Source organism: Dromiciops gliroides, chromosome 3, assembly GCF_019393635.1.
Source record: "Dromiciops gliroides isolate mDroGli1 chromosome 3, mDroGli1.pri, whole genome shotgun sequence".
NCBI lineage: Eukaryota > Metazoa > Chordata > Mammalia > Microbiotheria > Microbiotheriidae > Dromiciops > Dromiciops gliroides.
The window spans coordinates 181199068-181226179 of NC_057863.1; the positions used below are offsets into that span (position 1 = coordinate 181199068).

General features: G+C 39.5%; 1 protein-coding gene across 1 annotated transcript in view; it reads right to left on the reverse strand.

The window, feature by feature from the left end:
- Positions 1 to 21938: 21938 nt before the first annotated feature.
- Positions 21939 to 27112, reverse strand: part of CCDC138 (coiled-coil domain containing 138) — a 60981-nt gene continuing 55807 nt past the window's right edge. The window contains exons 14-15 of the mRNA XM_043996381.1: positions 24624 to 24762; positions 21939 to 22376 (exon numbers count right to left, since the gene is read on the reverse strand). Coding sequence (XP_043852316.1) covers positions 22211 to 22376; positions 24624 to 24762 — 305 coding nt within the window. The 3' untranslated portion in view covers positions 21939 to 22210. The remainder of the gene's footprint in view (positions 22377 to 24623; positions 24763 to 27112) is intronic.

Sequence of the window (27112 nt, forward strand, 5' to 3'; positions counted from 1 at the left end):
TCAGAGAATATTTCTCTTGCTATCATGATGCTTTAAAAATGTGGGCTCTTGGGGCAGCTAGGTGGTGCAGTGGATACAGCACTGGCCCTGGATTCAGGAGGACCTGAGTTCAAATGCGGCCTCAGACACTTAACACTTACTAGCTGTGTGACCCTGGGCAAGACACTTAACCCCAACTGCCTCACAAAAAAAAAAAAAGATATGGGCTCTTTCTCTATATTATATTATGTGGGGGGGAAATTTTTGTTTGCAGGGCTCCTAACTGTGTAGCTATAGGTGCTCTACAGACCACATGAGAAGTGGCAGTGTGATGTAATTAATCAAAAGAATTGCTTTTAGAGTCAGAAGATGGGTTCAAATTCTGATTCTGTTATGTCCTACCTGTGTGACTTTGGACAAGACAAGTGACCTCTCTGGGCCTTCATTTCCTCATTTGTAAAAGGAGAGAGTTAGGGTACCTCCTACCCTTAAAACCCATAATTTAAGATTCTAAACTATAAATTGTTCTGTGTAGTAATGACTTTACCACATTTTATTTAGACCCTTAAGACTGCTAAATGTGTGGGCAGCAGGGAAGCTAAGTGGTGCAGTGGATAAAACACCAGCCCTGGATTCAGGAGGACCTGAGTTCAAATCCGGTCTCAGACACTTAACACTTACTAGCTGTGTGACCTTGGACAAGTCACTTAACTCTCATTGCCCCGCCAAAAAAATAAAATGTGTGGGCAGCACTAGTGATAATAAAAGAGCAAATACAAAGTGCAGATTGGACAGAAGGGAAACTGGGAATTACTGTATAGTACAGATGACTCTGGGGCAACTAGATAGCTCAGTAGATAGAGCACCCGGCCTGGAATCAGGAAGACCTGAATTCAAATCTGGCCTTAGACACTTACTTGCTATGTAACTCTGGGCATGTCATTCAGCCTCTGTTTGCCTTAATCCACTGGAAAAGGAAATGGCAACCACTCCTCATTTGCCAAGAAAACTCCATGGACAGACAGTATGGTCCACAGGGTCACGAAGAGTTGGACACAACTTAAGTAGTTATGCAGGAGCCCTAATTATTCCGGAAACAGCTGGAAGTGATATGACCTGAACTGCTGGCCAATAGAAAAACATTAGTACTACTCACACTACTATGTTTGATCATGATCACTGGAGTTTCCATTCTACTAACATCCTGCATTGAACACTACTGACTGTCCAGAACTGGGTTTATTTTCCTGCATTTTTGCCTGCTCAGTTCCCTACTGAATGAAAATTAACCCCCTTCAGTTCTGAATTAAACTAAGCAAGGTTCAGTCTAATGCTCTGTAAGTACGACAGGTATATGGGGCATATTGTTGTTACTCCATATATTATGCATATTTTACATAAAGGAAATAAAAGGTGATTTCTATAGGGAGACAGCAGCAGCTAAGAGGAGGAAAGGAGGGATTTGTAAAGGTCTCAGTTTAGAGTTAATATTTCACCAAATTAATTGATAGATCACCATACTATAGTGGGAAAAAAATAATAGATTTGAGAGTCAGGGAACCTGGGTTCAAATGCTGCCACTGTGTGACCTGGACAAGTCATTGATTTAACATCTCAAGACTCAGGCTCTTTATAAAATGAGTGATTTTACTTTCTGAGGTCCCTTCCTGCCCTGAGTCCCTATGATCAATATAGATTAAATATTTATTTTCAGGGAGAATTCTGTATGTCAATTGGTCAGCAAGACTTTATTAAGGCTATCCTATGTGCCAGGCACTATGCCAAGTTGATCAGTCAATTAATTTAGTATTTATTAAGAACCTTCTACCAAGTGCCATGCACTATGCTAAAGACCAAGGCTAGCAGGGGGAACCACAGTCCCTGACTTCTAGGAGTCCACTGTCTAATAGGGAAGATAACATGCAAACAATTATATACAACAAGGTAAATGAAGAATAAATTGGGGATAGTCCTAGAGGAAAGAAGCTAAGTTTAAGGAGGACTGGGAAAGACTTCTAGTACATAGAGACTTGGAGTTTGGAGGCAGAAATGAGAAGGAAAAGAATTCTAGGCACGGCCGATGGCCAATGAACACGCTGGGAGTCAGCAGTGCATGGAATGTCTTGGGCAAGGAATACCAAGGAGTCCAGTGTCACTGGATTGCAGAGTATTTGGAGGGGAGAACTGTGCCAGGGATACAATGAAAGGCAAGAATTATGGTCCTTATCTTGGCACAGAGTAGGTGCTTAATAAGTACATGTTGATTAGATTTTCTCTCAAGGAACAGGTACAATAGGTATTCTGGAAGTCATCTTCCAAGATCACAAGATCCCCAAGATTCATTTTAGTGGAGAAGAGCCTTGCCAATATGGAGGAAATCTTGGCCTCCTCTCCCCTGCCCCCAGGACTCAAGCATACTTTGAAATAATGAATACCACATTCTTTAAAGGTGCAGGTCAGTTATTGGAGACAAAATGACCTAGATATCATTTCTGCACAATGAATGTGTTTTTCGTGGGCTCTTTTATAGGTGCAGTTAAAAGATACTAACATGTAACATGTAACAAATACCAATAAAATGTTGCATCGGCTGTCAGACACTGGTACCAGTTGGTTGGTTTTTCCTTAAATATTTTTCTTTGTTACAAGATGGAGGGGGATAGGTAACTTGCAATTGTGAGAGGTCTGTGGTGGTGGTGTTGTTTTTTTTTTAAGACATCAATAAAACATTTAAAAAAAAATTGAGTGGCGCAGTGGATAGAGCACCAGCCCTGGAGTCAGGAGTACCTAAGTTCAAATCCGGCCTCAGACACTTAACATACTTACTAACTGTGTGACCCTGGGCAAGTCACTTAACCCCAATTGCCTCAATAAAAAACAAAAACAAAACAACTGAACACTAAATTGTAGTAGAAAGTAGAGCTCTAGTGATCCTAGAGTGGCAAAATGGAAAGTTTTCTTTCAATTTTATTTAAATCAATCACTTAGTGTCTTAAAATGTAATCTACTCAAGGAAGGATTCATTCATCATTTTTGTTGATTGGTCACAATGGTTTTCATGTGAACAGTCAAGCCTGAAGCCAGTCGGAAAATTCATATCATTAATAGCTATGGACCTACAGACACAAGAGTCCTAGTTAAAATACAAGATAGATATTCATTACTAAATATTTATTAAGCTCCTATAATATAAATGGGGATACGATCCTAACCTTTTAGAAGCTTAGGGTCCAAGAAAACACAGAAAATGTAGAAAATATAGACAGAAAGTAAACATCAAATACACAAGTGAAGATTGTTTATATCACATATAGATCAAAACTATCTTCAAGCTTTACAACAGTTTGGAGTGTTATATGACACCAAAAAAAAAAAAGACATAAATCAAGTATACAATTGGATTGGGAATAGCAAAGTAGATTATATGTTGAGATGGCAGAATTACAGTGATTCATTCTTTGGGGTTTCTTCTGTTCCTAAGAAGTCTGAGAGTAGAACTAGGGCAAGGAAGGTGAGGCTTTGCCCAAGGTGCTAAAACCCAAGCAGGTCCCTTCCTTCCCTAGCTAATGGTCACAGACATCATTAGCTGGTATTAAATGTAAAAACAATCAGAACTCTAAGGGCATTATCCTTCTGTTCCATAAATCACATCATAATAATAATAATAATAATAATAATAATAATAAACAGCTAGCCTTTCTATAGAGCCTACAATGTGCTAGGCACCGTGATAAGTGCTTTACAAATATCTTCTCATTTGATCCTCACAACACTGAGAAATGGGTGCTATTATTATCCTCATTTTACATTTGAGGAAATTGAGGCAGACAGAGATTAAGATTGTCCAGGGATGGGGCGGCTAGGTGGCGCAGTGGATAAAGCAACGGCTCTGGATTCAGGAGTACCTGAGTTCAAATCCGGCCTCAGACACTTGACACTTACTAGCTGTGTGACCCTGGGAAAGTCACTTAACCCCCATTGCCCTTAAAAAAAAAAAAAAGATTGTCCAGGGTCACACAGCTAATTGAGTAGGTGAGATCATAGTTGAATTCAGGTCTTCCTGACTCCAGGTCCAGCATGCTATCCACTGGACCACTTAGCTGCCTCTAATTACTAAACTTAGACTAAAGTCCAAGTAAGACTTTATCCTACTTGATCCTCCCTACTTGGCCCTAAATTCTAGTCGTAAGTCTAATTTTCTCCACTTCTCTCTTCTAGTAACACATTTTTGAAAAAGAAATCCCTTTTAAACACAAATCTCACAGCAAATCTTTTTTTGGAGGCAAAACCCCTCTGCAAACAGGTTAATAAAATAACTCACATTTACATTTGTAGGTAATTCCCCCTAAAGATTGCATTCCAAAGTTTACAGCCCAGGGCTTTTGCAAATAAACTGGGCAGCCATCTAAGGTTTGAAAACCATTGCTCTGCCTCTAGTTATACAAAGATTTAGGCAAAGGTTCCTATTGCAAAATCTATTCCTTTTGGCCACCCAAATGACCCTTTCAAGGGGAATAAAATGGAAAAGGTTTCCAGAAAAACTTCAGAACTTCAGTATCACTGATCCCCTGAAGAGGCTTCATTCAGCAAAGGAGCTTGAAGAGGGGTAAGGCTATCCAGAGGAGTTTGAAAGAATCTGAAAGACTGGGAGATGGAGCTGAGTAGATTCTTACTTTGGGGTAAAATTCAAGAACCCATCCTCTCAAGGGCTACTGATAACTTATGGCTCTCCATGTTGCAGCATCTGCCCCTGGTCCCTCACTTTTAGGGTTGAGCCTAAAAATGGTAGCACCCAACCTATTAGTTCAGATTCAGTTTGGGACAAAATAAGGCATTCATAAGTCATTGAACAAAAGGAAGGTTAAATTGCCCTAACACAGCAGGCATATGAAACAAGGAAGGAAATGGTGGCACTTACTTCCCTGGAGTTTATGGAAACAGTTTGGTTAGTAGAGCAGCATGTGGTGACTGACATGTATTCAGGCAACCATCAAGTTGGAGAAGCACCAACTCCAAATGGGTGGCCATTGTGCCCTTAAGGGATCAGGATGCTAGAAGAGAGGCAAGAACCAATCAGGTCCCTGATTGGGAGAACTTATAATACCTGTTTCAGGGAAATGGGAAATCCTGATCCTATCACACTCACCCAGGCCCAGCCACCATCCCTCTCCCAGGTCTATTGCCCATCCTTTCTGCTGAATATTCCTGATATATCCCAGGGTTTGAGGGATGCATCAATGCCTACCGTGTTTTACCCTCCCCTCCTTGACTCTATGGGGGTCTGAACAATTGAGTGGTTATGGGTCCTCAGTAACCCTCAGGGGATGGGCCATCCATCCCCCAATGAGTCTGTACTGAATCATGAGCTACTCAGAAGAGAGCCAAGGCCCTGTGACATAAAGGTAGAACTAGGAAGCCTTCCTGCAACTGAGGTGAGTTCTTCTTTGGCCCTAAATGTCCTGCTCCCTCCCTTTATTTGGCCTTTAGGTCTCTCTCAGATTCCCTTCAGCCTTTTCCCAGGCACCTCAATTCCTAGCTTTAGCTCTAGAAAGAACAACACATGCCTTTTAGAATACTTTTGTTCACAATTACTCACCAGTATTCTGAAATTACTAGTCTGATAACCTTGGATGCCCTCTTAAATTAAAAAAAAAAAAAAGGTACAGTCTTCATCATTCTGAATCTAGCAAAATACATCATTTCCACCTCACTGCTGTGGTAAAATATGAAAGTTTTTAACAGTCGGCTAGGATAACTGAAAGACGCCAGTTTTTCAAGGACCACCCTTTTGGGGAGGAGATGAACAGTCCGCCTGCTGCGCATGTCAGACTGCCTGCCGGGTACAGTCCGCCTGCTGCGCATGTCAGACTGCCTGCCGGGTACAGTCCGCCTGCTGCGCATGTCAGACTGCCTGCCGGGTACAGTCCGCCTGCTGCGCATGTCAGACTGCCTGCCGGGTTTTTTGACTTCCGGGGTGGAGAGAAGGGGAGTAGCCTTTTTTGCCGGCTTGGCGGGACTCCGGGCGGCGCGGCACAGACGGTCTGACTCACTCCAAAGGTGGCCTAAATCGGTTTGGTGAGTTTTTATAAGGAATATAGACTAAGCCTAGATTTAAGACGATTTGTACTGTATTTCTGTTTTCCTATCCTTCTAATCAACAACACCTTATATACAATAAAGGCTCTATCTAGAAAACCAGAAGCTTCTTCCATTTACTAGTCTGGGAGATGAATTAAGGGAAGGGTTAAGTAGGGGAGATTTATGATCTAATATCCAATTTTAAATCTCACAGTTTGGCGACCCCGAAGGGACCTTAAGGACCCTCCCACCCTCCCTAGTTTGGCCATAAGCCGGCTAATTCGGTGGATTTTCCAAATACCACCCCCCCCCCCCCCCCCCCCGCGGACTTTCCCTTTGTCTAATCTCCCTTAAAGACTTTAAGCCTCTAAAAGTCTTGCTTTAAACAGAAAAGCCAGCCCAGTTTAAAGGGCAAGATGCTCGAATATTCTACCATCCCTTTGATTTTTCTCATCGGAATGTATTGGGACAGCATAACATCCCGACTTAGAGGAATAGTTTACTCAATGGTCCTTCATAACATTATTGGTTTTTTCCTCATTCAGGCAGCAAAAAGTTTTTTGTATAATAGTATACGTGAGAATCTTTGGGAAAATACGTTTAATATAAGTAGAAATTTTATGCCTGCAATTGAAATACCTTTTAATACCACATCCATAGTTCATACGACTAAGGATTTTATTTTTTGTTGTTGTTTTTTTTTTGTTTTTGTTATTATCATTGTTATGATGTGGGGGAAACTCTCACATATGGAGAGAGACCTCAAAATGGCTGTTTCTACTAGAGATGATCCAAGTTCAGAATCAGATCAGCAGAAACTACTCCCTCTGCAGGAAGCTATAGAACATAGTAAGAAGGGAGTGCCAATTCAAGTCAGAAAATATAGCCCCTTTAGACCAAGTGACTTGAGCGCATGGAAATCAATCATCCCTAGTTTTGAGAAAAATCCAAACACTGTAATTTCACAGTTAAGGACTATATTTAATGCATATCAACCCAGTTGGGCTGATGTTACTTGCCTTTTGGAAACTTTACTGTCCCCAACTGAGATTACAGATATTATCTCAGCAGGAAATGCCCTTGTTGCGAAAGGTAAGGCCGATGTGGAATGGCCTCTAAAGGATCCAGAGTGGAATTATAATGATGATAGGGATTTCCAAAGATTAAAAGATGCTAGAGAAACACTTCTGAAGGGAATGGAATCTTGCTCTAGAAAACCGGAAAACTGGCAGAAATTTTTAAGCCTATCTCAGGAGGCTAATGAAAGACCAAACAGATTTTATGATAGACTTTGTGAGGCCGCTAGACAGTACACCAGATTGGATCCAGTAGATTTAAGAGATTCCTGTATCATTCTCAACACATTTGTTTATAATTCACTGCCAGAAATACGCAGATACTTTCTGAAACAATGTCCAGACTGGAGAAATCTCTCAGTAGATAGAATTAAGGAACTTGCAAATTATGTCTTTGACTCACGTGAGGAAGATCCAGATCACCCTAAACAGAGCATTCTGGCACCAGCGATTCCTAGTCAGCCATGTGGACACCGGAACAAGGACACTAAGGTGTGTTGTTACTGTCGTAAGGAGGGGCATGAATTGAGAGAATGTAGGACTTGGAGAAGAAATTCTAATTCTAATTACAGGCGAAATCAAAATAGAAATAGATCTTTTTGGAGGAATACAGAAAGGCAGTACCAGAATAATGGTAACCAAGACCCCCCTCAGAAGAGGACACAGGAATGATGGTGTCTTGGGGAGGAATGGAACATAGATAATGAAAGCCATATATTCCCAGATCCGGATTTTTTGAATGCACTTGTGCCAGTCCATTCACCTCCCCAGAGTAATGAACCACATGTCACCTTAAAAGTGGGGGAGACTTATTATGATTGTCTGCTAGACACAGGAGCCTCTAAATCAGTATTAGTAAGCAAACCAGATGCTGGGTGTAGACCTGTAGGATTTTTGAATGTAGTGGGAGTCTCAGGAAAGAGCCAGAGAGTGGCAAAATTGAATCCTCGCATGGTATCTATGGGGCCCTTAACAGTGGAACATTCATTTTTACTCATGCCTGATGCCCCTGTAAATTTATTAGGTCGTGATCTCCTTTGCAAGCTTAGAGCAACCATATCTTGTGCTCCAGATGGGGCTGTCTCCTTACAATTGCCAGAGGATACTGTTCATTTATTACCAATTTTACTTACAGAAGCTCAAGGAACAGCAGGGGAGGTATCCAAAATCCCCTCTGACATTCCTGAGTCTTTATGGGCCTCATCCCCTAATGAGGTGGGGCTCCTTAAGTCTGCCATGCCTGTTACCTTTAAAGTTAAGGGGGGACCACCCCCCTCCATTCCACAGTATCCATTGTCTAGGGAAGCAATAGAAGGGATCACCCCTATAATTGAGGCTTTGAAAAGCCAGGGTATTATTATTCCATGTCATCACTCTCCATGCAATACTCCCATTTTGCCAGTTAAAAAACCCAAGCCTGGGCCAGATGGTAAACCTGTTTATCGTTTTGTGCAAGATCTTAGAGCGATTAATAATTATGTTATTCCTAGACATTCCATAGTTCCAAACCCGGCTACGATAATTTCATCGATTCCCTATGAATCTACATGTTTCACAGTGGTAGACCTTTGCTCTGCCTTTTTCTCCATACCAGTACATGAGGACTTCCAATATTTATTTGCTTTTACCTGGAAAAATAGACAGTGGACCTGGACTAGACTCCCACAGGGATTTGTAGACAGTCCCACATTATTTTCCCAAATTTTACAGCAGGATCTGGCCTCTATTACCTTTAAGGGCTCCATACTAGTACAATATGTTGATGACTTACTTTTGGCCTCTCCTAATGCTGAAATTTGTCAGGAAGATAGCCGTCACTTACTGCTGGAGCTGCACAAGAGAGGACACAAGGTTTCCAAGACAAAGGTACAATGGTGTTTGCCCCAGGTAGAATATTTAGGATTTATTTTGGCTGCTGGAACTCGCTCTGTCTCTTCTAAGAGAGTCCAGGCCATTCAACAACTCTCTGCCCCCACTACTAAGAGGCAGTTGAGAGCCATTCTGGGAGCAGCTGGGTACTGTAGACAATGGATACCCTCTTTTGGTGAAATTACTAAACCCCTCATAGCTCTTACAAAAAGTTCTGTTCCAGACAGTTTACAGTTGGATCCCCAGCATCTCTCAGCCATAAAAGAATTAAAACGGGCCTTGTTATCAGCACCTGCCCTAGGACTGCCAGATTATAGTAAGCCTTTCACTCTCTTTGTGCATGAACAAAGGGGGGTGGCTTCTGGAGTCCTGACTCAGTCACTGGGGCCTAACCAACGTCCTATAGCCTACTATTCAATTCAGCTGGACCCTGTAGCGGCTGGAGCGCCACCTTGCCTTAGAGCAGTGGCGGCCACAGCGCTTTTGGTAGAAAAAGCCTCTGATTTGGTCCTAGGTAACCCTCTAACTGTGCAATGCCCTCACGAAGTGGAGGCTCTCTTACTACGTCACAGGACACAAGCCTTTTCAGATCAAAGGCTGGCTAAGTATGAAATAACCCTGTTAGGTAATGAGAATATCACTTTAAAACGCTGCACAGTTCTTAATCCAGCAACACTACTCCCTAACTTACCATTCTCGGGGGAACCGTTGCATGACTGTGCTTCTTTAGTTGATATGGCTGAAAAACCCCGTGACAATCTTTTTGATACACCTTTAGAAAATCCTGATCTTGTCCTCTATACAGATGGTTCCTCATTTATGAGAGAGGGAACCCGTTTTACTGGAGCTGCTGTAGTTTCTGATTATGACACCCTCTGGGCAGCTTCTCTGCCTTCCCATTTTAGTGCACAGGCTGCTGAACTTGTGGCTCTTACACAGGCCTGTAATATAGCTAAAGATAAGAGTGCCACCATTTTTACTGACTCGAAATATGGCTTTGGCATATGCCACTTTATTGGTATGATTTGGCGTCAACGAGGCTTTCTAACATCCTCGGGCAAGGCTATTGCCAATGGGGACCTTATCAAGGACCTCTTAGATGCCCTAAAACTGCCTTCTTCCCTAGCCGTTGTACATTGCCCTGCCCACACAGGGAATAGTGATCCTGTTTCAAAGGGAAATGCACGAGCCGATTCTGCAGCCAAGCTAGCTGCATTAGAAGCTCCTGAACATGTATTTAACCTTTCACCTTCTGAGGATATTCCTTCCAACCTAACCTATGACGATTCTGAAGTAGAAAAGTGGAAAAAGAAATTTAAGGCGAAACAGATCAATGGCATCTGGGTGTCTCCGGAAGGTAAGCCATTTCTTCCCCGGAAATTCTACCACCAGGTATGCCTCTCTGTTCACAGAAAAGGCCATTTTGGTACACAAGGCATTGTAGACTCTATTAAGAGAACCTGGATAGCACCAGGTGTGACTAATACAGCATCTCGAATCTGCTCGGGCTGCTCCACATGTCAGTCTTATAATCAGTATGCTTTTAAGGCCAAAGCTTATGGAGGGCGTCCTCTAGCATATACACCTTTTGAGCACTTACAAATTGATTATATTACTATGCCAAAAGCAGGACATTATAAATTTTGCCTTGTTATAGTTGATCAGCTCACTCGGTGGGTGGAGGCCTTTCCCAGCCCCCGAGCCACAGCTGCCTTTGTTGCCAAAATTCTTCTTAAAGAGATAGTACCTCGTTTTGGCCCACCAGCCCGCATCGATTCTGACAAAGGCACACATTTCACTGATTCGATTTTATCCCAAATCTACTCTTTCTTGGGAGTGACTCCAAAATTCCACACGCCCTACCATCCACAAAGTTCAGGCCAAGTCGAACGTATGAATAAAGAGCTTAAGAGTATGATTGGCAAATTATGTACTGAAACCCATTTGAAATGGCCTGATGTTCTACCATTGGCATTATTCTATCTACGAAGTAGACCAAGAGGAGAACTTCATATATCTCCTTATGAAATGCTTTTTGGTCACCCTCCTATCCAAGCTAAAACTTTTTCCCCAGTTTATACATCACTGTTTTGACTTTTGAAAGGCACTGAAAAGACCTGGAATTCACCACACCTTTAAATTCTTTAAGAGCACAAAAGGGTGCTTAGCGAATCTTTTGCCTTTTATTTTTGGTTTTTGGTTTTGCTTTGTTTTTTTTTTACTTTTGTTTCTTTTGCTTTTCTTTAAAAACCCGATTTTGTAAACTAAGTGACTTTTCAAAGGCATTTTAAGTATATGCTATTGAATATTGAATCTTGCTTATTGAAGTCTTATTTCTTTTTGATGAATTAATCACCACTTTAAGTATCTGCTACTGTTATACTAGAGAATTCATGTATAAGATGATGTGGTCTAATTGCTAAAAGAAGATTATGTAATAATGTCTAAAAGAAGATTATGTAACAATGTCTAATATAATCAGCTATTTACATTCGTTTATTATTTATATGTCATTATACTCTGGGTATGGTTTGGAATTATTGTATATATCACTAATATATTCTCAGTTATGCAGCATAGCACACATTTTTACCATCATATTGTCTTTGGTGAAATTAATGAGATTTCAGAAATATGGAAACTTATCATTTCAGAGACTAACTTGCTGTGAACTCTGATGCAGGCCCTGGAGAGAATATATGTGCAACAAAAGGAGAGACAGGTATACATAAGTCCATGGTTTGCTTATGATGGTGACTATGTAGAGCACAATTACTAGGCACAGTCCAGTATTCATCCTCTCTCCCTCCTAATTTAACCTAATTTAACTGAACTTACTTATCTTTTTATCTCACTCAGTTGAATTCACCTGTGGCCTAGCACAATCACTGGCTGTCTCGGAACCATGAGATATGGTATGATAACCTTTCCATAACATTTTCAGGTGTCATGAACACATACTAAATTTGACTTTGATCCAGACACGCTATGCTAAGGTTTAGTAAAAAAAAAAAAAAATACAGCAATTCAAACAGTTAAAGAAGAAATCCAGCTTTCCAGACCAGAGTCCAGAATCCAGAATCCAGACCAGAGTCCAGAATCCAGTTTTCCAGACCAGAATCCAGTTTCCTCCTGATGACATCTTACCACTTCAAGAAGACAAGAGAACTCAGAGACTTTATATGAACTGTTTTGCTTTATTAGCTTTTACTATCTCCTTTCTGTTATATACTATCTGTAACATGTACTCTCTGCAGAGGCTCTCCCTTTGCAAGACTAATGTCAAAGCGTCGGTTCATGAGGAAAGAAAAAAAATCGTCCCTCTGGACAAAACTTTCCTCTCTTCCTTTTCTGTATTGTTGTTCGCATATTATTAGTCAGCAGAAGTTATTATATTCTTTTTACTGTTCCATCAAGGAAACATTCCATTTCTTGAGGAAGCAAAGGGGGGAAATGTGGTAAAATATGAAAGTTTTTAACAGTCGGCTAGGATAACTGAAAGACGCCAGTTTTTCAAGGACCACCCTTTTGGGGAGGAGATGAACAGTCCGCCTGCTGCGCATGTCAGACTGCCTGCCGGGTACAGTCCGCCTGCTGCGCATGTCAGACTGCCTGCCGGGTTTTTTGACTTCCGGGGTGGAGAGAAGGGGAGTAGCCTTTTTTGCCGGCTTGGCGGGACTCCGGGCGGCGCGGCACAGACGGTCTGACTCACTCCAAAGGTGGCCTAAATCGGTTTGGTGAGTTTTTATAAGGAATATAGACTAAGCCTAGATTTAAGACGATTTGTACTGTATTTCTGTTTTCCTATCCTTCTAATCAACAACACCTTATATACAATAAAGGCTCTATCTAGAAAACCAGAAGCTTCTTCCATTTACTAGTCTGGGAGATGAATTAAGGGAAGGGTTAAGTAGGGGAGATTTATGATCTAATATCCAATTTTAAATCTCACACTGCCCATGTATCATTCCCTCCCAAACCACACCCATACTTTCTCATTGAACACACACACACACACACACACACACACACACACACACACACACTTGTATTTCACAAAGGATGTGGCCAGTGTGAGATCTGGAAGGCAGAGGAGATTGAAAATAAAGATGTTACCACAGGCTAGGCCTCTTAGGGACCAGGTGTTGCTGACTTAAGCAGTGTTAAAGCTTGGGCTTGGGAACTAAGTACCCCAGGATGAAATGTCTGTAACATACTTGGAAACCATTGACTGAAAAGATACTCATTGTTCAGGACAAATGGTTACAAATAAAACTGGTTTTCATAGTTAAAAAGTAGTAGCTAAATATGTTCAAATGCAAACCTGTGCTTAGTATTTGTTGGGGAACAGGCCCCCTCTGGGAGGAAAGAATAGGAAGGGAAGAAGTGCAGTGTTTTAAGGAATCATCTTTGACGGTTAAAAGCTGTGAGTTCTTGGGGGCAGCTAGGTGGCGCAGTGGATAGAGCACCGGCCCTGGATTCAGGAGTACCTGAGTTCAAATCCAGCCTCAGACACTTGACACTTACTAGCTGTGTGACCCTGGGCAAGTCACTTAACCCCCATTGCCCCATTAAAAAAAAAAAAAGCTGTGAGTTCTTGACTAGGGTTTTAACTAATCATGTGACTCTGAGCTAATAACCATTCAGGACTTGGTTTCCTCACCTGTACAATGAGAGAGCTGGCCTAAGTTATCTAAATTATCTTCAAGCTCAAAGATTTTATTTACTTAATCAAAAATACTTTTTTTCCATAAAGAGAGGAACAAGTGAAAAAAAAAAACAACAAATCATGCTTCTAGACACACACAGAGAAAGCCTTTTTTTGTTGTTGAAATATATGAAAGCTCATCAGAAAGAATATCATGTTTTTCATCAAAAAAGAAAAGAAAAACTTCTTGGGTTATTGCTTTTAGGGGCTAAGCCTTGAAGCAATTATCCATTTAAGAACAATCATGAGATATAACACAAAAAACTCCTTCCTTTCTGGCTACACAGTTGTTCTTTGCTTCCTTTAAGTCTATTCTTAGCTTTTATGGTAATTAATAAACACTGTTGTTCAGTTGTTTCAGTAGTGTTGGACTCATCATGACCCATTTGGGGTTTTCTTGGCAAAGATACTGGAGTGTTTTGTCATTATCTTCTCCAGCTCATTTTATAGATGAGGAAACTGAGGCAAACAGATTTAAGTGACTTGCCCAGGGTCAAGCAGCCAGTGAATGTCTGAGGCCACATTTGAACTCGGGTCTTTCTGACTTCAGGCCTGGTGTGTCAAACAAGGTCCCAATTAATAGAGATCACTCTTTATTGCAAATAATCCATTTTATGAGGATGAAGATGCTATTATTGATGTGGGGTGGATTTAATTGATCAAATTGATCATAAGGCATCCCAAAGAACTACAAGACTCAGTGACTCAGTCTCCCAAGTTTTATTGAAAGACTGTTGATCACAGGAAGACACCAAGGAGATAAAGTGTCTTGAATAGGGGGAAGAAGAATAATTATATTTATAGTGAGAAAAAGTAGGTTATCTCCTCATTATCTTAATCTCCATTTTAGGGAGGTACAGGGGAGAGTTTATCCTAATTTGGAGTTCCTGGAGGCTTAAGCCAAACCTCAAGGTGGGTACCTTTTTCCCTGGAGGTGTGTTTTTGGGGTTTACATGTCATAAGGTGAACCTAAGGATATGTTTGGTCCTTTCTGTGCATGATCATAAAGACATGTTTAAACTTGTCAGACCCACAGGGTCTTTGTGTTTATGATATCTCTTTACTTAAGACCTGTGGTTTCTAGGTGTCCTGTCATCTAGGAATATTAATGTCTATTAATGGTTAATGGTCCCTTGTTACTGTCACTGTTGATAGTGAGGGTTGGTAGAGACTGAACCCTCTTGGTTACTGTAAGAACACAAACCTTAGTTTCTCTGTTAACCCTTTTAGGTACTATTGATAGCTACTATTGATAGGTTATTTGTTAACCCTTTTAGCCTCCTCCATCATTATCAAACTTCGCTTGAGGTTAGATTTCAGCTAATTTTTACTCCAACACCAACCCAACTAACTCTTCCACCCACTACCTACCTAAGGTGTAAAATGTGCTAGAATTAGCCTTGCACATACACAATGAAACTCATTGAGTGTCTTTGTGCTTATAAGAAATGAAGATGGAAACGGTAGCATCATCACCTTGAGGTAAATGGGATTTGTATGACTATATGTGGAAATGAAATATATTCAAGTCAGCAAAGACGTGAACTTGGCCTTATCATCCATTGGTAGTTTTGCTAACTTAAATTCTTTTTCAAAAACTCTATTTTAAATTTGAATTTCCCTGAGAGGGAGAAATTGCAAAAATTGTAAGCTGGGAATAAAAACACTTATCACCCAACTGCCTGACAGGGATGTTGTGAATATAAATAACCCTAATCTGCTTGGATTTAACACTATATGCTTATAAACAGTATTATATGCTTCACTCTCTGAAGCAATTGTTTTACATATAAGTTTTTCAAAGGGTTTAAAAAGAATTCAAATACTCTAATTCTTTGCAAACTTTAAAGAGCATTATAAATATACACATTAATTCTTATTTTCTATTATATGTATTCCTTGTGAGTACAATTCAGAGAAAATCACAGAATCATAATAGAGTTGGAAAAGACCTGAGCAATCAAATCAAATCCCCTCCCATTTTATAGATAAGGGTTGGTATTGTAGTTTGTCCCTGTCCCTCGAAGAGGACTAATGATGTCACAAAGGTGATACTTTGACTTTTCAGTGAATTGAAGTGAGGCAGAGCTGTTTGTTCAAAGTCATCAGTCTCACTCTCTCCTCCAGACTCATCAAAATCCAGTGGAAATACAGAGGTCAAGACAATGGGCTAGGATGAAGTAATATAGATAAGGGAACCAAAGCTAGGGGGTGGGAATGGGGGGTGGGTTAAGCGATTTTCCCAGGGCCACACATTGATTTATTAAGCATTTATTAAACACCTACTGTGTGCCAGGTATAGTGGTTAGGTGCTGGAATTAGATAAAAATGACAACAATCCCTGTTCTCAAGGAACTTGCCTTTTATCTATCAAGTATTGGAGCTAGGGCTTAAAATTCAGGTCCTTTGACCCCAAACCCGGAACTTTCTCTATTATAACAGGCTGCCTCCCAGTCTGTTTGCATAAGTGAAATATCCACAGAGGCAGCTGTGGGACTTGTGGGAAATGTGTTGGATCTGAAGCCAGACTTGCTACTTTGGTCAAACAACTTTGGACCTCAGTTGCTTTATCTGTAACAAATGAAGGAGTTGGAGTAGAGAGACCCCCTGGAGACTAGAGACCCAATGACATCTCAATAGTTGAAGCTGTCCACTATAAGGAATCTCAGTGTCAACTGTGTCACCAGGCACTCATCTTTTAATTTATCCTTTTTTGACCAGGGCATCTGGCAAAGATTCTCCCTCAGGATATAGTTTCCCTCCTTGTGTTATGATCTTTAACCCACATATATTTTCTATTTCTTCCTCTTTTTATCATCACCTTTATATCTCTCAGCAAATTTTCCTACCCCAAATCTATGGATTTCCACACAGAAATATATCTTCTTGATAGGTAGGCAATGTCACTGTGGTGCCACCCCTCTCCTCAAATCTGTTATTTTTTAAACATGGTATGGCTTTCCATTACTGTATGGAGGGCACAAGTTGTGTCTCAACAATTAGTCATATTGACCTTGCATTAAGATTGCCAACTCACCTCGTTTATACCCCCTTATCCCCTATTACCCTCTGGTATAGATACCCTCTGACAGCCAAGAAAAATAAATCATTCTACTTAGGTGTCATGACTCACAAAGCATTCAGAACAGTAAGTGAACCTACCAATGTTATGAGATCAAATTAGACAATGTGCATAAAATTTTGCTTTGCCAACTTTTAAGCACTATGTAAATGCCAGCTGTTATTATCAATCAATCAAGTAATGTGCTTGGTTCACAGAGCAGTCCTGACTCTCACGGGGCTTACTTCCATAAAGATGGAGACAACAGTCACAAAGGCAACTTTTCTTCTGTGTAGATGGTCATGTTCTGGCTCCAGAAATCGTCAATGACTTCCTATTGCCTGTTGAGTCAAGTTCCAGCTCCTCAGTCTGGTATTCAAGGCTTTAAAGTCTGATTATCGCCCAACTTTTTCTCATATTACTCTTTTCTATGTATTCTACATTTCAGTTAACGTGGACTAATTTTTACTCCAACGCCAACCCAACTAACTCTTCCACCCAACACTCACAACATAGCCTTTGTCCTTGTGATATCATGGCTCACTGCTGTGCCTGGAATCTTCTTATTAAATTTCTATCATATAAAGCCTAATACTGTGAGAAAATAATGGGTTTTGGGATGCCCAGAGGCCCGCCCCCCCCCCCACTTGATTGAAACCATTCCTACCTGAGAGCCTGGCCCTCAGGGGGTGTGCTCTCTGAACTCTGACCTCAGCATGTTCTACTCATGGACCACCCTCAAGTCTAGTAAACTATCAATAGACTTGAATGATGCTAGCCAATTAGCTTTCAGCAGTGTGGAAGGGCTGCCTCTCCTCCGACCCAGAGGAAGCTTCCACTCTCAGTTAGGATCTAGGACGTGCTGGTGGAGGAGGACTTGAAGAAGCAGGCCAGGCTGAGCTCTAGGCTAGATAGGCGTTTTCTTAACTTTCTGAGCCAAGTGTTCTCTCTTTACTAATATTTGGTAGGCTTTAATAAATGCTTAATGCCCAAAACTGGTGCTAAAGCTTCTAATTTATAAGTAACAAATATATTAGAAACTCCAGCTAATTTTCCCTAAACTTGGGACAGAAATAAAGCAACCACATATAATTTTAAACCCCACAATACAAATGTTATGTCCTCTGTGAATATTTCTCTTATCTGATTAGTTAGTAAGGACCTTCTTTCACTCTGGACATAATGTAACACTGTCTTTTGCAGCTCTCTGGTGTAATATTGTGTTTATAATTATCTTTACCTCTTTGCATCTTTCCCAGAATTCAGAAATTTTCTTTCACACAGTTGTGAAAAGGGAAAGAATGAGGGAGGAAAGGAAGGGAATGGTACAAAGAACACTGGATGTGGAATTGGAAAATCTGGTTTATTCCTAGCTTTTGCCATCTACTATTAGCTTGACTTTGGGATAAGCACTTACTAAGCTTCATTTTGCTCATTTATGAAATAGGGGTATTAATACATGTAGTAGATAGAGCATTGGGCTTGGAGTCAGGAAATCCTGAATTCAGAAGTGACCTCTGATACTCTGACAAGACTGTGTGACCCTTGGGGGAAGCTAGGTGGCACAGTGACTAAAGCACTGGCCCTGGATTCAGGAGGATCTGAGTTCAAATCCGACCTCTAACACTTGACACTAGCTCTGTGACCCTAGGCAAGTCACTTAACGCTTATTGCTCCACAAAAAATAATAAATAAACAAACAAATAAATAAGGCTGTGTGACCCTAGACAAGTCACATAACCTCTGCCTCAGTTTCCTCAACTGTAAAATGTGGGTGATAATAGCACCTCTCTCACAGGATTGTTTTGATAATCATATGAAAAAAATTGTAAAGGGCTTGGCACAGTGCCTGGCACATAGTAAGAACTATATAAATGTCAGCTATTTTATTATTAAGTCAATTCATGTTAGCAAAGCACTTTATCACTGCAAAACACTAAGTAAATGTGAGCCAGTAAATGTCAGCCAGTTTTTATGCTTTGGAAGTGTTTTGTTTAAGACCTTTTGGTTTGACAGCAATCATTTCTGAAAACCCTCCCTCCAGATTTAACTCTTCTGTAACACATAAAAACAATTAAGCAAAAGAGCTGTTAAGTGACTTGCCCAGGGTCACACAGCTAGTAAGTAAGTGTCAAGTGTGTGAGGTCAAATTTGAACTCAGGTCCTCCTGAATTCAGGGCTGGTGCTTTATCCACTGCGCCACCTAGCTGCCCCAATGAAACAGATTTAAAAAAAAAAAAACTTAAGTCATACTAGTTCAGACGCTACAAAACATTTGATTTAATATCAATGTTTAACAAGTCTTACTGTACTGCTGGGATAATAAACCAATGCCCCAAATAATTAATAAAATTATAATAATTCCAAAAGAAAACAAGTCTTTCCAACTAATCCAAATTTTTCAAAGAGAAAAGTCATTTGCCCCCAATTCCATTTTTAAAAATCCATATTCTCTTTGTAACACCTAAATCTGACATCCATTTCAAAAAGCATGTAGCCTACTTATTATACTGTAACTAAAAATATATCTGAAATAAAATACTAGATAATTGCATGAAGACAGGGTACTACTAAAGAGCATATTATTATTATTATTTTTTGCTATTTGCTGTTGCAGACTAATCTAAGATAGTATTTAAAACACAAAATGTGCATACCAAACACGTATAAAGAAAGAGCAGAGCCACTGTGATTGTCAGGGTACAAATGTGGATGGCCAGAGCAGCCAAAAGAGAGTGATTATACAAGCATCTACTCTGCAAATGGTTTCAAGTTTCAGAGAATCAGTGATTTGTCATTAACATTTTAAGAATGCCTCTGACAAACAGTGGGACCAGAACAGGAGAAACTGCAATTTCATGTGTTAAATTCATGATAGATTTTGGCCAGTCTTTTCACTTTATTCCTGCTGAGAGAAAAGACTATATTTGGACTCTTCTCAGAGCCCTAAAGGCAGAGAGTGAGTCTGGTTTCAGGTCAACAGCTTTATGCAGCCCGCGGGGGGGGGGGGGGGGGGCCGCCCCCAACCTCCCAGCAGGGGGCCACTCAGCACACAAGGCTTCAAGCAGAGGCTCATGGGCCTTAGGCCCGATAAGGGCTGGGAGTTCACCTTGAGGCACCCGAGGTGATCCCCACATGACTCAGAGCTCAAGCCCTTACTTGAGTTTTGTTTTGAAAAGTTATGTTTAGGGGCAGCTAGATGGCGCAGTGGATAGAGCACTGGCCCTGGATTCAGGAGGACCTGAGTTCAAATCCAGCCTCAGACACTTGACACTTAACTAGCTGTGTGACCTTGGGCAAGTCACTTAACCCCAACTGCCTCACCCCAAAATAAATAAATTTTAAAAAAGAAAGAAAGAAAAGTTATTTTTATACAAGCACTGTTTAGTAGGGAATGGGGACATTCTTACTCCAGCATAGGGTTGGGGCCTAAGGCCGCAATCTGATTGTTCAAACCCCAAGACAGGTTCTTTCTTGAAGAGTTATGTATGTTAACACTGTTGTTCTGAGGGGGAGCTAACATTCTTGCCCAGAATAGGTTAAGGCCTGGTATCATAGTTTGTAAAATCTGATTGGTTAACTGGTATCACCTGATGGGTTCTTAGGCTGTTACTGTTATTCTGTATAAATAGCAACTGTAATAACTGAAATGTAAATGAGGGGTATCAAAAGGCCTTAATGTGATTGGTTGGAGGGGACCCCTTGAGGGGTATAAATAGAGGTGAGGGACCTCATGTCAGCGTACTCTCCGACACATAGAAAAGAGTGCCCATCTTTGTGAAGATGAATAAAGCCTTCACTCACCAACTGCTACCTGCTTGGGATTTTTAACAGCAACCTGCTAGCAACACTAGGGCTGCCAATACTTGAGCTGCTGACACTTGAGCTGCTGACACTCAAGCTGCTGACACTCAAGCTACTAACACTAGAGCTGTGCAACAAGAAGAGTGGTTAGCTGCATTTCTAACACTGCTAACATCTTCAGTGGTCTGGCACACAGTAGGCACTCAATAAATGCTTGTTGAAACTTTGAAAAACTGAAGAATCCTGATCACTGAAATGACCAACAGTGATTCCACCAGCAATTATCCACCTCTTGACAGAGGCAATGGACTCTGGGTGCAAAATGAGAAATATTTTTTAGACTTGGCAAATGCAGAAATTTGTTGTGCTTGACTATGCATATTTGTTATATAAGCTTATAATGTATATTTGTTATGTGTTTTTTCTTTTCTTAATGGAAGGAGATAAAATAGAATAACTAAAAAATCATTTCAAGTTTTTGAAAAGTTTGTTAATTAAATTGGATCTGCTATCCTCAAAGAATGTTTCATTGAAAAAGATGACTTAGGGTTGAAAGGTGGATTACAAGAGTGAAAGGGAATATGAAGCAGAAAACTAGAATTGGCTAGAAAATTTTAGTCATCTGCCTTATATCCCTCACAGAGGAGGTAGGGGAGTGAAAACATAAGTGTGAGGTATTAGCATAAGGTATTAATAATTAATTATTTAGGAAACCATTAATATTCATTAAATCAGTAGTATAAGGAAAGTGCTTCTAAAGTCCTTCCCGGGAGCCTCTTATGCCAGTAGAGCCCAAGTTCTGGCAGGGTCCACTAAAGACAGAGGCTTTGATTACAATTCCAATAATGTCCTATCTCTTTTCCAGGTTTGGAGAGAAAGTTGGTTTTGGGGTTATACATTTTTTGACAGATTTGACACAGTCAATTCTGCATGATCTTAAAGATCATCTACCAAGAAAGTATGTGCACTCTACACTAGTAGAGAGAACAGTCATTCTGATGAAACCAGAAATCCTTGAAACACTGAAGAGGCATGGGTAGTAAATATGTGCTTGATAAAACTTATCAGAGGACCGATATTACTATAGAATCTCTTCATGACAAGTCAAAGACATACACCTACTGAGAAAAACCCAAAACAGGTATTCCTAGATATTAATAAAGTTTTCTCAAAGTGTAATGCTCAGAAAAGCTCACGACATTTGAGTATAGCCTAGCATACATAGGAGATGTGACATTTGCTTCAAAAAACGTATTAGAAAATGGAAAGACGAGAAGATCTAATTCTCTTTACAAATTAACATCAACTTTATTCAGAATTAATGATCACATAATTTAAAAATATTTTTACTGAAAGACTTGTACAAAAAGTAGCCTTTAAAAGTGGCATGAACTCTGAAAGTCTGGCCTATTTTGTTGGTTGTATCACTCTGTTTGAAAAGGATAAATGCAATTGTTCCACAATATCTACTAATTAAAAAAATTAAAAAAATTTAAAAGGTTTATTTGCCCTTCATGATAAACAGTGCTATGTTACAACATGTCATAACTTTACTTAGCAAAAATTTAGTCATTCTGGTCAATCTTTCAATTTTTACAAGTAAACATGCATAGAAAATTAAAATAATAAACTTATCTAACTACTTGCAGTAGTGGCAAGGGAGCTGCATTTAATTAAACCCAAATTGAAGAGAGTTGAATTAAGGTTGATACAAAGAAAGATATGCTCTGGATTTGCTGTCCTCTGGATTTCTTGAAGTAACAGGTGAAGTGTAAAGAGTTCAAACAATTTCTTATTACTCCTGTAAGAAATATTTTTGCATTGAATTAATCACATGTACTTAGGATTGTCCATAATGATTTAAGAAATAATAATTATCTAATAACACTAGTCACTTAACCCCAATTGCCTCACTAAAAAAAAAAAGATTTCATGAAATCTTAGCCTACATACAGCAAAAAACCATAATACCTAGAATTATGAAGGCAACACAATTAAACTGAATCCTGAACCGTGATCACTAATCAGGTATTTATAATACTAGGTTCAGTTCTGAACACATTTCTAGAAGGAACTTGACAAACTGTGGAGTTTGGGGAAGGGGGAGAAGAGAATGTCCAGAAGAGAGCAACCATGATGAGGAGCATTGGTACTATACCACCAGTTGAATGAACTGGGCATATTTCCTTTAAAGAAGAGGATTTATTGGGGGGAGGGGGGGGCCCATATGACAGAGGTCTTCAAGTATTAGATTAGAATTATTCTATTTGCCCTCAGAGGACAGTCTAAAATCAATGGGTAGAAGCTGCTGAAGCAAGACTGAGAATTGGTTTAAGGAAAACATTCCTAACATTTAGGAAGTGGAATAAGCTACCTTGGAAGGTAGTGGGTTCCCCTTTACTAAAGATCTTGAAGTCAGGGCTACATGGACCCCTCATTACTGATAGTGTTAGAAGAAATCCCCATAAAGGTACAGGTTGGCCTCTGAGGTCCTTTCTAATTCAGACTCTGTTGTTCTCAGTTATGTCCCTACTACAAAATGAGAGACACAGAATTGACTACCATGTTTTATCTAACATGAAATATTTTTGTAGATATTAAGAAACTTTCTTACATTTGACCTAAATTCAAAGATATCTAGATCCTTTCAAGCATTCCTCACCTATCCCCAGTCACTTCTCCCACTAACCTCCCAGGCAATTTCATCTGCAATAAGAATTAGATTTTATATATTTCTAATTTTCTTGTCATGGTACATTTATTTTATGTAAGAAACAGCAAATAACCTTATGTACCCATCAATTTAGACATAAAAGGATTTCATTTGCATCTTTGTGGCTTCAAAGATTTGCTAAAAGATCTGAGTTTTGTACTATTCCCAGTCCTTTATTCAAACTTTGTTGTTCAAATTGTTTATCTGAGTTTGAAATGGGCATGATTTCCATAATATGGAATTTAATAGTAATGCATACCAAGCCAAGATTTTATGGATGAGGAAACTGAGGCACCAAGAGGTTGAGTAACATACCCACTGAGTAGCTAGGAACAGCTAGTGAGACAAGTGAGATATGAACCCAGCTCCTAGCTCCCCATCTAGCCCTCTTTCCACTGTAGCAGAGGTATCAAACTATAGCCCACTGGCCTCACACAAAGTAAATAAAATGAAATTAGGAAATGTTTAACAAAATAAATAAAAATACAATATGCAACAGAGAATATTTGTGATTTTCTAAATCAATATTCAGACACCAAGAGGGATCAGTTTCTACCTGATTTCTAACACCACTGCTCTAATTTTAGCCTCACCATTAAGAAATGGTAAACAATTTAACCTTTTAAAACCTGTTTCTTCAACTGAAAAACGAAAATGGTATAGTGACCTAACTGCCAAAGTATAATATTTATAGTTTATGTGTAGCATACTAGAAATAGGCATGTTAAAAAGGTAGGCAGCACATACAAAAATCAGATTTTGTACAAGGTTACATACATTATTTATAGCTTGTTCTCACTGTGCTAAAACATGAATAAAACTTTATGTTATGGGATACTAAATTCCTATGAGTTTCAAATTTCTATTTGTGGCCTATCATCGAGTTGGCCCAAAGACAAGCATCTTCTGTTCGAATAACTTCCAAAAAGACTCTGCAAAGTCACAGGTTTGTGGTCTGCTTTGATAGTAAAGGAAGTACCCACTGCAACAGAGATAATCTGAATATGAATTTCTTAAAAGCATTTTCAGGACCCAGGACTTAAAGCTGGAAAGAACTTTTAGAGGTGAAATCTAACACCTTCATTACACAAAGAACAGGAACTCAAAAAGGGAAAGTAGCTTGCCTCAAGTAATATAGGCAACAAGAAAAATTATGGTTTCATCCATAGATTCCTTGACTCCAAATTCAGGGCTATTTCCCTTACATTTTACTGCCTCTGTTGAAGCTCTCTCTTGTGAGAAAACTAATGAAGAGGCTTATGTCTGCCTGGGTTTAACCAACAAGGAAGCTAAGAGGTGTGAACAGAAAACACTACAAATGAATAAAAGCTTTACTTGATTTTGGAGAGTTTCTGTAGTATAATGCTGAGTTTTTCCAATATCTGTAGATCAAGTTTAGGGTGTCGGAGCAGCACCGAACAAGTACGAAAAAATAATACATTGCTACAGGCTTCTAGGAAAGGCTGCAAGAATCCTATAAAAAATAAAATGAATTGTGTTAATAGAGTACAATAAGAAAAAAACAGAAACTGCAGTGCAGTTTTGCACATTTTGATGGTTTTTACTTGATTTTAAACTTTTAAAATTCTAGAGCAACATGGGATGATGGGACCTAGAGAAAAAAGAACCCTAAGAAATCAAGTTAGTCTAGCTTTTTTTTTTTTACAAAGTAGGAAGAGATGTTAAGGCCCAGAGAGGTTGTGTCAATTAGGTAATAAATAACAAAGCTGTGATTTGACCTCATATGCTCTGACTCTAAATCCAGTGTGCTTTCTGCTAAATCATAATGCCTTTAAAACAGGATCATTACATTTTAAATGAAAGTACAAATTGCATTTCAGTGAGTGATGCAAAATCAAGGTTTTCTTAAGAAGTTTTCATCCAAACAGAATGTGCTAAAATAGTTTTCATTTTGGGCAGGGAAAAGGACAATTTTCTTCAATTAACCTAAGCCAAGAAACCGACTTTGCCTTTTTAATGCTATGACATTTCTTTAAGAATAAACTAAAAGCATTAGAGAGAACTTAATAAGGAACTTTAAACACTTCACAATTTTTCTGAGTACTATTAGCATTTAGTGTGTAAAGTTTAACCAGTAGCCGGCAGCTAGGTGGCGCAATGGATCGAGAGCTGGGCTTGGAATCAGGACAACTCATCTTCTCAGGTTCAAATCCAGTCTCAGACACTTACTAGCTGTGTGACCCTGGGCAAGTCACTTAACCCTGTTTGCCTTAGTTTCCTCATCTGTGAAATGAGGTGGAGAAGGAAAAAGCAAACCATTCCAGTAGCATTGCTAGAAAAGCTCAAATGGGGTCATGAAGAGTTGGACACAACTGAAAAATGACTGAACAATAGTTATCAAACAACCTGAAAAAATATTTTATGCACACAGGTATAAAATTAAGACAAGTTCAGAATTTAAGTATAAATATATTTTTTTTGCCTTTTTTTTTTTGCGGGGCAATGGGGGTTAAGTGACTTGCCCAGGGTCACACAGCAAGTAAGTGTCAAGTGTCTGAGGCTGGATTTGAACTCAGGTACTCCTGAATCCAGGGCCGGTGCTTTATCCACTATGCTATCTAGCAGCCCTCAAGTATAAATATTTTTAATAACTCAACTTAACTTAACAGAAAATATTGACTGAAATCTTTTCTCTTTTTAAAAATCCAAAGTCCTTTTTATTAATAAACTGAACTACAAAATTTCTAAAATTGTTTCCATTAGGGAAAAATAATTAAAACAAGCACCCCTCCCAGGGGGTTGTGGGGAGGAGGGAGATTGTGACCAACACTTAACACAGTTTTTCTGGAATATGTGGTAAAGAGGTGATGCATATCAATAAGTGAACACCAGATCATATATCAGGAAATATCTCAAATATAGAGTACATTCATACTCCATGTATATTTAAAAACTTTAATAAATCATATTACAGATACTATCGATGTAACATGCAAACAGCATTTAAAAGTAAGCGTATCAAAGCTTCATATTCTATGAAAATTGCTGCAGATCAAGAGGTGAACAGTGTCCTATGGTCAGCAAAGCTGAACTCAGTGTGAGAAGAAAATTCACTTGGTGTCATCTCTGACTCTTGCATCTCCCTCTGAGTCACTGCTCTTATTAAGGCCTTTATCACTTCACACAACCACTGGAATAGCCGCCTAATTTGTCTTCCTTCCTCTAGTCTCTTTGCAAATCCATTCCCCATATAATTGTGAAGATAATATTCCTAAAACACAGATCTGACCATGGCACTGCTGTACTAAAAATCCTTCCATAGCCTTCCATTACTTAGTTCTTCTCAGCAATACAATCTCAAATGACTCATGATGGAAAATGTTCTCCATATTCAGAGAAAGAGTTATGGAGTCTCCATGCAGATCAAGGCATACTATTTTCACTTTTTTGTTGTTTTTTGTTTTCTTCTTTTTCATGGTTTTCCCCTTTTGTTTTAAATTTTCTTTCACAACATGACTAATGTGGAAATTATTTTTAAAAAATAGTCCCCTATTGTTTCTAATAGGAAACACAAACTCTCTAGCTGGACATTCTTTTCTTCTTATACTTCCCTCCCTGCACTCCTCGTTATAGTCAAGTTGGCTTGCTAGCCATTGCCCATACCCAGCATTCCATGCAAAGCCTTTGCACAAGTGGTGCCCCTTATTAGGCATCCCTTCCCATCTCATCTCTACCCTTCAGAAACCCTTGTTTCCTTCAGAGCATGGCTCAAGTGTCACCTATTACGTGAAGCTTTTACTGAGTCCTCTCATGATCAGCTTATCTCTTTTTGCAAATTATTTGTTTTTATCCCAGTAGAATGT